The sequence below is a fragment of the Muscardinus avellanarius genome (assembly GCF_963383645.1).
Source record: "Muscardinus avellanarius genome assembly, chromosome: 3".
Classification (NCBI taxonomy): Eukaryota; Metazoa; Chordata; class Mammalia; order Rodentia; family Gliridae; genus Muscardinus; species Muscardinus avellanarius.
The window spans coordinates 108,657,468-108,671,606 of record NC_137788.1 but is presented as its reverse complement, the minus strand read 5'-3'; the positions used below and the strand labels follow the sequence as shown (position 1 = coordinate 108,671,606).

The 14,139-nt window shown below is 47.6% G+C and overlaps 1 protein-coding gene across 1 annotated transcript in view; it reads right to left on the bottom strand.

The window, feature by feature from the left end:
* PHGDH (phosphoglycerate dehydrogenase) overlaps window positions 1–14,139 on the bottom strand; it is a gene marked incomplete at both ends in the record, with an annotated part of 36,672 nt that overhangs the window by 20,139 nt on the left and 2,394 nt on the right. The window contains 2 exons of the mRNA XM_080691161.1: window positions 2,986–3,051; window positions 4,822–4,973. Coding sequence (XP_080547287.1) covers window positions 2,986–3,051; window positions 4,822–4,973 — 218 coding nt within the window. The remainder of the gene's footprint in view (window positions 1–2,985; window positions 3,052–4,821; window positions 4,974–14,139) is intronic.

Here is a 14,139-nt window from a genome sequence, read left to right as displayed (position 1 = left end):
TCATTGCAAGTTGGCAGCACCTGTGTGGAAGGAGGCCTGGGACTGAACAGCTCACCCAGCAATACCTGGCTGAAAGGTGGTCAGGAGACTCGAGAGCAGCAAGTTGAGAGCCAGGTTTCGCACCTCTTAGATTTGATGCATCTTACTTATTATCTTTCCATTTTTGGTACCTCCAAACTGTACCCTCATTTTTACTTTTTACTTTTTTGGAACCCAGGGATATTCTACCTCTGAGCTATACCCCTAGGTCTATCAGGGTTTCTCTAAACTTCGAAGAGCTTCACTAAATTAATGAGACTGTCCTCAAACCTACGATCCTCCTGTCTCAGCCTCCCAAGTCCTGGAATTACAAGCATGCACCACCATGCCCAGCTTACTTTTTATTTTGAAATAAGGTCTCTTATGTTTCTGAGGCTGGTCTTGAAACTACAATCTCCAAAGTACTGAGATTATGGGCACACAACACTGGGCCCAGCTCTTGATGCATCTTTGATGAAAGGGGTGGTTATGGTTTGGATGTAAAATGCCCCCAAAATTCACGTGCTAGGCAATATGGACCACTAGGGGTGTAGCCTTGAAGGTGGTATCTGACCCTGGTCCCCTCTGCTCTCTTTCTGTGCTTCCTGGCCACCACAAGATGAGAGCGGCTTTTCTTCCACCATACTCTGCTACTGGGCTGTTTGTGCCTTAGAGCTGGGCTTGGAGCCAGCCATCAGGGACTGAAGCCTGAAACCGTGACCTCAAATCAACCTTTCTTCCTCTGTTATGCTTGTCAGGTATTTTAGTCCCAGCACCAAAAAAAGGCTGACTAAAACAAAAATCACATTTGAGGTTTGGGAAGGAGAAGGGACCTTCCCTACAAGCCACAGTACTTTGCCTGCTTTTTAAAATAAAGCTGACCCTAAAATGGGAAAGAAATGATCCTACCTCCTAATTCTTTCCTTCCGCTTCCAGAAAAAAATGTGGAGCAATAATTATTTAGGTACAAATTAATGTGAGAGTCCTCCCTGACGGAAGGAAGGTAGGAACGATGGAAGGAAAAGAAAGAAGTAGCAAATGAATTTAATAGCACAAGCAAAGCCAGAGCTGCAGGCTTCTACACTTCCCCACAGCACTCAGATGCTCTGGGCCAGCGCAGGAACCTTCTGCCGAGCCAACTGCTCCTGCTCCTTCCTCTGTCCATTTTCCCTTCACCAGCTAGTAAATACCTGAGGTCCCAGGTAGGACTCATGGGGAGGAGTTAGAGTAAAGCTTAAATCTCCAGATCTTCCCCCAGAAGAAGGGAAAACAGGTGGAAAAGGGGTAATTTTTAGCAGATTTTAGGCTTGAGTACAGAGTCCTGGCTGCCTACATCTAGGAATCAACAAAGGATCCCGGAATAGCTTCCTGCCCCGTTCACCTTGTTCTTCCCGTGAACCACAGGATTCTTGAAGTACGTGTTCAACAGAAGCACACCGCTTTTATCAAACGACTACCTGCACAACGGGACCCACGCTCAGCTAATTGGGTCAATGGAATGTCCCTGGACTCCAAGGCCCGGTGGCACACATCTGTCACCCCAGGACTCAGGAGGCTGAGACAGAAGGATCACAGGTTTGCAGCCAGCCTTGGCAACTTAGCAAGACCCTGTTTCAAAATAAAATAAAATAAAATTGGTCTAAGGATGTAGCTCAGAGGGAAAATGCCTCTGGATTCAATCCCCAGTACGGGGGGGTGGGGGGAGCCTCTCCAGGACCCTGCTAGGAGAACAAGAGACTGGACCATTGAGTCCATTGCACGAATCCACAGGCAGGCACAGGAATCTGGAGTTAAGTTTATTCCATGTTAGTACAATACACAGTTAGTTATAAGGTCAGTGACAGGGTAATCAGCAAGGGACATGGCTGGTACTAGAAAAACCGAAGTCTCTTGAATGAATTCACGTTTGAGCTAAATCTTGAGTTTATTTTTATTTTATTTTAATATATTTTATTTGTGCTACTGGGGGATGGACTTTCTACCTCTGGGCTGCACTCCCAGACCTATTTTGTATTTTATTTGGAAACAGGGTCTCACTAAATTGCTGAGAACTTAAGCAGCTGAGACTGGCCCCAAACCTGTGCGATCCTCCTGTCTCAGCCTCCCAAGCGCTGGGATTACAAGCCTGCACCATCACGCCTGGCTAAATCTTGAGTTTAAATGCTTAAAACAAGCAGATGTGCTGGATGTGGTGGTGCAGGCCTGTAATCCCAGTACTTGGGAGGCTGCAACAATAAGAGCACAGGTTCGATGCCAGCCTTAAGAATTTAGCAAGCCCCTTTTTTATTTTTAAAAATAACTTTTATTTAGCCGGGCGTGGTGGCGCATGCTTGTAATCCCCGCGCTTGGGAGGCAGAGACAGGAGGATCGCGCAGGTTCGAAGCCAGCCGCGTGCGCTGGCTTAGGAGACCCTGTTTCCAAAATGAAAATGTAAAAATAGGTCTGGGAGTGTAGCTCAGAGGTAGAAGGGCTTCCAGTTACCCCAGTACCACCAAAAAAAAAAAAAAAAAAAAAAAAAAAACCTTTTATTTAAAAAAAAAAAAAAAACGAACTGGAGATAGAATGCCCCTGGATTCAATCCTCAGTACCAAGGGGGGGAAAAAAAGGCCCAGATACATGTGGACAAAGATGGTGGCAGAGGATGCTCCTAGGGGTGCGTAAAGGCAAGTGTGTAAGGAACAGAAGATCCCATTGTGCACACTCTGGATGAGACTGCTCCTAGGTCATGTGCTCACTGCCCCGTGTCCAGCCCTCCCGTGTGCGCTCACTCGTGCCCTGAGATGCCTCCTGACCTGTGTGTGCTGGGACCCAGGAGAATGAATGCTGAGTGGAAGCCGGCTGGCCTTAGAGGGTCTCAGCGGTCTGAGGGCACCAAGCTCAAAGGTTTCTCAGTTTCCTAGGGTCAGCATGCTTGGAAGTCACAGTAACCGACAGGTCAGAGCGTGGCTCCACAGCGAAGTCACATACCTGGCCAGGCACAAGATCATCCCACAGGTGAGCTCCGCCGCGCTGAGGCTGTTCCCGTTAGGGGTGCTGAGACCAAAGAAAAGAGAAAAGTCAGTGCGCGCCGACCCAGTTCCACTGTCCTCCTAGGCCCTGCCTTGAGTTCTCTGAGGCATTCCTGTCTGAAGCCCAGGGCGGGGAGTCCCGTGCAGAAGTAGCTTCATCAGAGAAATGCACCTGGCCTCTGGCAGGCCTCTTGCCTCTCCCAGGCAGAGGAGCGTCTCCAAGGCTGGCACGTGGTCAGCCCTTTCCTCAGTCAGACCTCCCTGTCCACAGAGAGCACAAGTTCCCCGCCCTGCCATCCATATCAGCCCACTGTCCAGAAACCTGTAACAAATCATGTAGCTAGAAGGGCGAGGAGGCACATGCCTGGAAGCTCAGTACTTGGGAGGCTGAGACAGGATGATCACAGGTTCAAGGCTAGTCTCAGCAACTTAGTGAGACCCGGTTTCAAAAGAAAAAAAAGAAAAATAGGGCTGAGGGTGTAACTCAGAGGTAGAGTGGCGCTGGGTTGAATAAGAAAAGGGAAGGTAGGCAGGGAGGGAGGTAGAAAGAAAGAGAAAAAGAAAGAAGGCTTTTATTAGTAACAAAGTATTATTGTGTGTGTGGTACTGGGGATGCAACCCAGGGGCACTCTACCTCCAAGCTATACCCCCAGCCCTATTTTATTTTGAAACAGTCTTACTAGGTTCATGAGAGTCACACTACTTGCTGAGTTGCTGAGGCTGTCCTAGAACCTGCGATCCTCCCATTTCACAATAAAAAGTAAAATAAAAAGTTGGAAGTGTAGCTCAGAGGCAGAATGTCCCTGGATTCAATCCTCAGTACCCAAAGAAGGAAAAACCGAGATCCGTGAACCAAGAGAAGAACAGATGTGGGAACTCGCAAAGCCATTTTTCTTTTCTCAAAAGCTTCTGGGTTTTCAAGTAATTTAACACACATGTTCACCTTTCCTTTTCTTCTTTCCCCCCTACTGGGTCTTTTCTCCCTGGGAAAGCAGGTTGCAGAGAGGAAGTCAAGAGATTCTGTAAAAGATCTGTCTTTGCACAAGACCAGACACCTCCGGCTCCCCTCCAGGCTGTCCAGGGGAGCGCTGGGCGGGCAGCCTCTGGCTCCAGGGCAAGCATGTAGGATGAGTTACACGTTAACATTCCTACCCCTGGATATTGACCTCAGTCAGTGGCCTGGTAAATTAATCCCTACCCTCGGGGGAGGGGGGAGGGGAGGAGAAAGGTCTTAAAAGTCCCCGAGGAAAGAGAAAGGGCTAGGGGTCAGGGAAGAGGACTACTATCTGATCAGTATCTAAGTGCCTCAACAGGTGTAGTCCAGGTGTAGTATCTTTGCCCGTGGGCTTCTGCCAAAACCTCTCTAAAGGGAACCCTTCTCCTCTTGGTTATGGAGTGCTGAAGATAAATCAGGGTCTTAGTTCCAGAAAAGTCCAGGAAAGGGAGAAAGGGAAAGCACATAGAGTCTTTTCACTAGGAAAGTCTGTGCACCTGTCAATGTCCAGCGAGCAGGGGGTGGGGGCAAACTGGGGCAGAGCAGGCGATAGACTCACTGACAGTCTTCTGGTTCCCAAACCAGGCTGCAGCCACGCAAGGGGGGATGTGGAGCGTTCTGAGACTACAGAGCCTCAAGCTCACGAACCCTAAGCTGTAAGTGGGGGTCACTGGCAGCAAGTGCATGCCTGGACCAGTGATCCTTCCAGAAGCCCTCTGACTCAACTTAGCCTCTTCAGCAGACGTTTTCCTCCCTCCCCTTGTCAGACTCCACAGCCAACCCTTAGCCCCCAGGGCTTACTTCATGACCAGGATGCCCTTCCTGGTCGCAGCCTCCAGATCCACGTTATCCACGCCTGTGCCAGCCCTGCCCACCACCTGCAGCTTCCCCGCTGCATTGATGACTTCCGCGGTGACCTTGGTGGCCGATCGGACGATGAGGCCTTCACAGTCCTAAAGAGAAGAAACACTGGAGTTCACAAAGTGGTTCTGCAAGCCCTCCTGGAGCCCCAGAGAAAGACCCCTGAGTGGGGGACAGGCTCTGGAACTCCACTTGGTTACTGGCGAGGACTAGCCTGCTGGTTTTCCTCTAGAATTGAGGAGATTGAACCTCTACTGCACCAGGGGCTTTGCCCTGCTCGCGCCACAAAAGCCATCAGCCTGCAGACTCTGACGCCTGGTTCTCCAGACAGCACCAGTGAACACCTGCGGTCCAGAGAGCGCCCAGGTGAGCCCACCCTGGGCGTGCCCTCAGCGTGCCCAGACACAGGCCGACAAAGACCATTTCCCCGTCAGCTGTGTAACCCCATCATTACTGCACCCTGCTTTGCTCAAAGTGGGAGTCCTAAAGTAGCTCAAAGTCCATGTTACATGGCTTTGCCTAGTCACAGTGAGAAAGGCAATGTCTTTTGCATACACATCTGGAAGGCTCCTCCATCTGTACCGCCTGGGTTCAAATCCAAGCTCTTTCCCTCACGTGTGTGAGAAGGAAATGGGATAGGACAGGTATAGCACCCGGGTCTTCTCAGCGAACATTGCTTCCTTCATTGCACGCTGAATGGCTGAAGGGCAGAGGTGGGATCTAATTCCACTTTGTAAGCCCCTACACCAACCCAGGAAGGACCTCCATCAAGGCTAGTTGGCCGACAGAGTGAATGAAATGAATGAAAAAAAAAAAAAATACAACAGCTGAAAAAAAAACCTTTCCTAAAACAGAGACCAGCGAAAGGGGAACGGGAGTCAGTAGTGGGCATGAATGCACCTGTCATTGCTCAGAAGCCCCAGCAATATTGGACTAAAAATATACATAGTGAAAAATAAGACTCTGAATTCATCATGGCCACTCTCCTAGGGCCGAGTACCCCAAGACACTCTCCCTTAGGCTCATCCAGAATCCTGTGGTATCTGGTGCCTTTCCAGATTGTAGGCATCTCTGCCCAAACACTGAGAATCTTCAAGAGATGGAACAAGTGAGCCAGGTGTGGTGGTGCAGGCCTGTAATCCCAGTACCTGGGAGGGTGAGACAGGAGGATCGCAGATTCAAGGACTGCCTCAGCAAGTAGTTGAGATTCTCATCAACACAGCAAGACCCTGTTTCAAAAGAAAAATAAAAAATAGGGCTGGGGGTGTAGCTCAGAGGTTAAATGTTACTGGGTTCAATCCCCAGTACCACAATAAAAGAAAAAAAAAAAAGAGATGGAACAAGTGGACAAGTCCACTCTCTGTTTCAAACTGGAGGTCCCAGGTTGGTAAAGCAGCAGCAAGCGTCCTCGCAAAAGCACCAAGTCAGGAATCGAGAGGGCGGCCAGGGTTCCAGTGCTGGGACTGCCAGCAACCCAGGTCACCTGGGCAGGTCACGTGACTCCTCACGCCTGGTCCTGAACTGGCATGAGAGTGGGAGCAAAGGCTCCCCGGATCCTTCTCCCCAGAAGAGCTCTCAGCTGGATCCCATGGAAGCCTCTCTTCCCTCCCCATTGCAAGGATTCTGGGGATAGAAAAGCCATGGGAATCCAGCTCCCACACTGTACTGTTCACGAGCCTGGGGCCTTGGAACAGGTCTGGACAAGTGAAATGCAGACAGAACAGAGCTATTTTATCTCCACAGAGGAAAGAGGAAGGAAGCTAAGGGAGAAGAGGAAGAAGCTGAAGCCGCAGCAGAGAATATCCAGGTCTTGAGGGTGTCTTGATGCTTGCAATGACTGTTCAAGAGTGGTTATAGTTTCTCTCGGGTGTTGGTGCTTCGTGGCTCCCCACCGGCTGGACCCTGCCTGCCAGCAGAGAGCTCAGTGCGCAGGCTTGAGAGGCGCTCCACGCCCTTGATGATTGTGGTTCTGAAACAGCCTCGAGGGAGCAGATTCTGGAAAAATATTCGTGAGCATCAGGCCCAGGCCTATTTTTGCAGATGAGAGACTGAAGCACAACAACCAAGGCTGCCTCCTCCCTCCCCCTCCCCGCCTCCTCCAGTTGTTTGGATCCCTGGTCTGCATGAATTGGCCTGGGTCCTGACGGTGCTCAGCGACAGACACACCAAAAGTTGCCAGCCGTGGATTTGCCAACACCTGTCACCTGTGTGACCAATACCAGGTGGCACCTGGTTTCCCCCAGAGCACCCTACTTGACTATTAGCCAATGTCCAGGCTACTGGCTGCAAGGGTGAGGAACTCCCCTGCCTGGCTAATCTCCTAATTTGTTCCCTGACCCCTGCCATTTTAGCTCTAATCACTAGTAATAAAAAATTTCTTATTTATTTTGTGGTACTGAGAATTGAACCAAAGATATTCTACCTCCAAGCTACATCGCCGGCCCTATTTTATTTAAGTGTTAAACCCAGGGGAATTCTATCTCTAAGCTATACCCCCACCCCTACTAGATAGTTAGTTAGTTGTGTGATACTGAGGATTGAATCTAGGGACATTCTACCTCTGATCTACACCCCACCCCAATTTGATTTTTTATTTAGAAACAGGGTCTCTCTATGAGCCGGGCATGGTGGCAACACGCGTGTAATCTCTCAGCATTCGGGAGGCTGAGACTGGAGGATCGCGGTTTGCAGACAGCCTCAGCTACTTAGTGAGGCCCTCTGCAACTCAGTGAGACCCGGTTTCAAAATAAAGAATAAAAAATAGGGCAGGGGGTGTAGCTCAGAGGTAAAATGCCCCTGGGTTCCATCCCCAGACCAGCAAAACAAACAAACAAACAAACAAACAAACAAACAAACAAAAAAGGGTCTCACTAAGTTGCTGACAGCCTAAGTTGCTGAGGCTGGTTTCAAACCTGTGATCCTCTGGTCTCAACCTCCCAAGTGCAGGGATTACAAGAATGTGCCACCATGCCCAGCTTACTTTACTTTTGAAACAGGGTCTCTACCTTGATGAGAATCTCACTATTTGCTGAGAATGTCCTCAAACCTGTGATCCTCCTGCCTCAGCCTCACAAGTACTAGAATCACAGGCATGTGCCACCATGCCCAGCTTTTATTTTTCATTTTGAAACAGGGCCTCACTATAAGTTGCTGAGGCTGGCCTCAAACCTATGATCCTCCTGTCTCGGCTTCCCAATACTGGCAGGTGCCACCACACTCTTGAGGTTTTCTATTTAGATGTCTTCTCCACCTGCACTTAGATCTCCCCAGCAATATTTACATTCCTAAAGCAAGGATTTTGCATAAAAAAATTCTCTTGTAGCTGTACTCTTTATCTTCATAGTATCAGTTTCACCATCCTTAGGGCTGTGCAAATTAGCTGTTTATTGAACACTTACTGGACAGCGAGCATTACACTGGGTGCTTCATTTTCCAGGTGAAAAGGGCTTAGAGAGGTAACCAACCCAAGGTCGCTTATTTTTTATTTTTTAGGCGGTACTGACAATTGAATCCAGAAACACTCTTAACCACTGGGCTATATTCCTAGCCCTTTTTGTTTCTTATTTTATTTTCAGACAGGGTCTCACTAAATTCTCTTGAGCTTGGGATGCTCTTGCCTCAGCCTCCTGTCCCTGGGATGACGGAGTGTGCCGCCCTGCTCCTACATCATTCAGATCGAAAACCAGCCCTAAAAACTGGACAGTCATGGCCCAGAGACTGAGGAGGAGTCTGTGAAGATGTCCAAACTAACTGCTTTTGGCTAAGATCAAGCACCTGTTCTCATCAGTTTAATAGCTGATAGGTCTTCTCTCTGAGGACGACATATTAATGGATTTTTAGAGCAGAGAATGGAATAGGACGTCGGACTATCCTCTCCATGCACCCACCTGCTGTTGCAGTACCTCCGGGAATGGCGCACCCCCCAGGGGACGTTATAAAAAAGAGACATCAACATGGTCAACATGATAAAGTTGAGTCAGGACCCTGGCCAGTTAGGTGCAAAAAGCAAATTGTAAAACTACCTTAGGGTATGGGGTTACCAGAGGTAACAGCTTACATTTTTTGAGAAAATGCATCAGGGACTGTGCTTCACAGCTTCACAACAGTCCTGAGGTGGCTATTATAATGATCCTCAGGTAAGCCGGGCGTGGTGGCGCACGCTTGTCATCCCAGCATTCGGGAGGCTGAGACCTGGAGGATCACGGTTCGCGGACAGCCTCAGCTACTTAGTGAGGCCCTCTGCAACTCAGTGAGACCCGGTTTCAAAATAAACAATAAAAAATAGGGCAGGGGGTGTTGCTCAGAGGTCGAATGCCCCTGGGTTCCATCCCCAGACCTGCAAAAAAAAAAATAATAATAATAATAATAATGATGATGATGATCCTCAGGTGACAGAGACTTGAAGAATTTAGAAAAAAAGATGGGCATGGTGGCGCACATTTGTAATCTTAGTACTTGGGAGGCTGAAAAAGGAGGATCACAGGTGCGAGGACAGCCTCAACAAGTAGTGAGACTTTCATCAACCCTGTGAGAACTAGTTTCAAAATAAAAATAAAACAGGACTGAGGGTTTAACTCAGAGGTTGTATGCCCTGGGTTTCTATCCCTAGTACCCAAAAATAAAAATAAAAATAAGGAATTTAAGTAACTCACCGAAATCACAGAGCTAGGATGTAGTAGGAAAAAAAATCAAGCTCACTGGGCATGTAATCCCAGTACTTGAGAGGTGGATCCAGGTTTCCGGCAGCCAGCCTCAGCTACTTAGTAAGGGTCTCCGCAACTTAGTGAGAACTTGTTTCAAAATAAAGAATAAAAATAGGGCTCGGGGTGCAGCTCGGAGGTAGAATGCCCCTGGGCTCTACCCCAGCACCACACACAGACACACAAAAAATCAAGCTCAAGTGTTTTCAGGGCCTAAGTCTAAATAAATCCTCAGCTACCCCCCAAACGTAGCATTTAAGAACACCTGAAAGAGCCAGGCGCGGTGGCGCGTTTGGGAGGCCGAGACCTGAGGACCGCAGTTCGCGGACAGCCTCAGGTACTTAGCCCTCCGCAACTTAGTGAGACCCTGTTTCAAAATAACAAAAAATAGGGCAGGGGCTATAGCTCAGAGGTGGAATGTCCCTGGGTTCCATCCCCAGACCCACAAACAAAAAAGAACACCTGAAGCTGGCGTGGTGGCACACACTCGTAATCTCAGTACTTGGGAGACTGAGACAGGAGGAACACAGGTTCATGGTCAGCCTCAGCTACTTAGTGAGACCCTGTTTCAAAATAAAGAATAAGAAATAGGGCTGAGGGTGTAGTGTGGCGGTAAAATGCCTCTGGGTTCAATTCCCAGTACTAAAAAAAAAAAAAAAGGAAAAAAAAAAAGATTCACCACCAAAAATTAATGACCTCCTACAAATCAACTTTCTTTTATTTTTATTTTTTCGGAGTTTGGGACTGACCCCAGGCCTTCTGCATGATAGGTAGGCAAGCACTCTACCACAGACCTACATCCCCAGCTCTCAACTCAACTTTTATGCGTGTGTATGGGAACTGAGAATTGAACCCAAGGGTATTCTATCCCTGAGCTGCACCTCTAGCTTGATTTTATTTTTTTCTATTTTGAAACAGGGTCTCCCTAAGATTCTGAAGCTGGCCTCCAACCAATGATCCTTCTTTCTTAGCCTCTCAAGTACTAGGACTACCCTATTAAAAAAAAAATTATATATATATATATATATATATGCAATGATACAAATGGGCAATGCATAGAACTACAAAGCAGCCACCAATTTAGAGACTCTTCAGCGGGTGTGCTGGTGCATGCCTGTGACGCCAGTTCTCAGGAAGCTGAGACAGGAGGATCCCAAGTTCAGGACAATCTCAGCAAGTACTGAGATTCTCATCAACCTAGCAAGGTCCCATTTCAAAGTAAAAATAAAAATAGGGTTAGAGCAATAGGTTAGGGGTAAAATGCCTTTGGGCTCAATCCCCAATATCAAAAATAAATAAGACTCTTCAACACTCAAATATCAAGAAAATGTAAATTTTCCTCTGTTTTTTGAAATGTAAATTTCAAAATATGTTTTTTTTGTTTTGTTTTTTGTTTTGTTTTGTTTTGTTTTGCGGTACTGGGAATGAAACCCAGGGGGCATTCTACCTCCGAGCTACACCCCCAGCCCTATTTTTCATTATTTGCTTTGAAACAGGGTCTCACTGAGTTGTGATGGGCCTCACTAAGCAGCTGAGGCTGTCCATGAACTGCGATCCTCCTTTCTCCACCTCCCAAGTGCTGGGATTACAAGCGTGCACTACCACACCTGGCTTTCAAAATATGTTCTAAAAGCCAGGGATGATACTACACACTTGGAAGGCTGAAGCAGGAGGGTTGCAAGTTCGAGGCCTGCCTCAGCAATTTAGGAAGATTTTGTTTCAAAATTTTTAAAAAAAGTTCAAAATTTTGTTTTCTGTATCATATTGACAAAACAAATCGATAATATTCTACGTGGGTGAGCATGTAAAGATTGACTGTGTGCCTTGTATATAACCTGTGTGAAGAGCGAGTGGGGGGTGTAAGAGCACATTTTTGGTGTGTTTCTTCCAGGCCAGCAGTGACCCTTAGGTAACTGATAACACTGAGGGATTAGACGGCCTATGGAAGTGCTCGTGATCAGCTGAGGACCAAGGGTTAAAGTTCAACTGACAAGCAGGGGCAGGGACCACCCTTTACTAAGCTCCAGGGTCCACAACTTGAGCCCAGCCCTGCACCTTCCCAGCCATTCCCTCTGGCCTCTGGCTCTCCCCAAATTCATCCCCACACTCCCCTAACCTTGAGAACCTGCTTCCCCTAGGAAAAATGAGCTGTCGAGGAAGCAGATTCCCTAGGGAGTCTTCCTGCCCTCGCAGGCCCCGAGGACCAGCATGGAAACACCCTTGTGTTTTCTTTAACAAGCACCTCTCTGATTGGACCCCCATAAGAAAATACTTCTCCCCAGTACTAGGTTTCTTTGACCCTCAAGGGCCTGAAGCATCTCCAATCACGTGGAGACAGGTGTGCATTCAGAGCCAGCCTTTCCCAAGGGCTGATCTGCCTTTGAGACTCCCTTCCCTGGCCTCCTACAACCTCACCTACCACCCTCAACTCTGAGCCTGCAAACCAAGCAACCTCCAGCTCACCAGCAGGACAGATCTCAGCCTTCAAAGACAGCTCCATCCAAGCCTACTCCTCCCCACTACTCAGGCAAACCACAGCCCCATCCAAAGATCCAGAAGGCCTTTGTTCTCCAGTGCCCCAGTCCTCCCTTCTCTGGGATACTCAGATCTGAATGCACCCCACTGCATTCAGCTCGCAGGTGTGGTTTCTGTGTTGGAGTTGCAGCTGCAGCTGAACTGGCATGCCCAGGGCTTCTCTCCTTAGCACTGGAAAACAGCAAGCCTCTGGTCGGCTTGATTTATGGATGCTGCAGACAAAGGATGCTAGCTCAGCAGTGGAAGTCCACATTCCTGTTCCTCAGGTTCCCAGGCTCCCAAGAGGACATGGCTGGCCTTGCAGGTAAAAAGCCAGCGTTGCTCCTGCCTCAGACTTAAATCACAGAGCGAATCTCCATGAAGCTTTCCTGGTCTCATTCCCCAGCAAGACGAAACAATGGTATACCTTGTTTTGTACTACATGTGGGATCCAGATGAACTAGGTGGTTATTTAACATATGTAAAGGCTGGGACTAACTTTTGTATGTGTGTGGGGGTGGGGTACTGAGGATTGAATCCAGGGGGCAGTATTCTACCTCTCACCTACTCCCCCAGCCCTTTATTTTTATGTACTGGAATTACAGACATTCGCCACCTTGCCCAGCTGAGCTTGCTATTTTAAGAATCTTTGAAATGGTGGGCACTTGTCTGAAAAGATCTATCCCTCTCCTTTTTTTTTTTTTTCTAGTGATCGAGATTGAACTCAGAGGTGTTCAAGCTACAGCTCTAGCCCTCTTTTATTTTTTATTTGTAAGCATTTCTAAGTTGCTGAGAGCCTTGCAAAATTGCCAAGAAACTGGCTGCAAACCTGCGATCCTGCTGTCTCAGCATCCCAAGTACTGGTACAGGTGTGTGCCACCCACCATACCCAGCTCATTCCATTCTTAATCTTTCTGAAATCCTGAGATAAAGAGATAACTGAGCCAGGCACAGTGGAGCACACCTGTACCTGGGAGGCTGAGACAGAAGGATTCCAAGTGTGAGGCTAAGCCTCAGCAACTTAAGTGGGCCTTGTTCTCAAAATTAAGGGTTGATGAGGTAGTTCAGAGGTAGAATACCCCTGGATTCAATCCCCAGTAGAAAAAAAAAAAAAAGTAACTCTCATTAGATTAAGGGCATTAGCAGTGTTCAGTTTAGTCACCCTGATCAACATTGTTTTTTAATGATACAGAAGAAAATCCATCATAACTTGTATAGGAATGGGTGAACACATATGTATAGGAAAGTACTGAGTTATGATATAAATTAATTTTTTGTGGTACTGAGGATGAAACCCAGGGGAATTCTACTTTCAAGCTACACCCTCAGCCCTATTTTTTATTCTTTATTTTGAAACAGGGTCTCACTGAGTTGCAAAGGGCCTCACTGAGTAGCTGAGGCTGGCTGTGAACCATGATCTTCCTGTCTCAGCCTCCCAAACGCTGGGATTACAAGCATGTGCCAACATGCCAGGCTGTCAATTAATTTCTTGTTGTGGGACATGGTCAAAAAAGGTTTGAAAACCAACTGATACGTGCCAAGTTTAAAGATTTCCTTACACATTTAGTTTAAGATGTGAGTTGCAGACAAGATGCTTTATTAATCTAAGCCAATATTTTCTAAACTTGTCATGCTGAGGGTTGAACCCAGGGGTCTCACACATGCAAGCACTAAGAACTTATGAAGCTATACGCCCAGCTCTTTCCACATCGTGTGTGTGTGTGTGTGTGTGTGTGTGTGTGTGTGTGTTATTCTGGGGATGGAACCCTGGGGTATTCTGCCTCTGAGCTACACCCTTAGCCCAATTTTGTTCTTTTATTTTGAGACAGGATTTCACTAAATTGAAGTGGACCTCACTAAACTCCTGAAGCCCCATCCTACTGTCTCAGCCTCTCAAGTACTGGGATTACAATCATGCACCATGCCTTTAAATTGTGATCTTTTTTTAAGAAGAATTTTATTTTGGTACTGGAAATTGAACCCAGGGGCATTCTACCTCTGAGCTACACCCCACAGCCCTTTTTATTTATTTTTATTTTGAAAC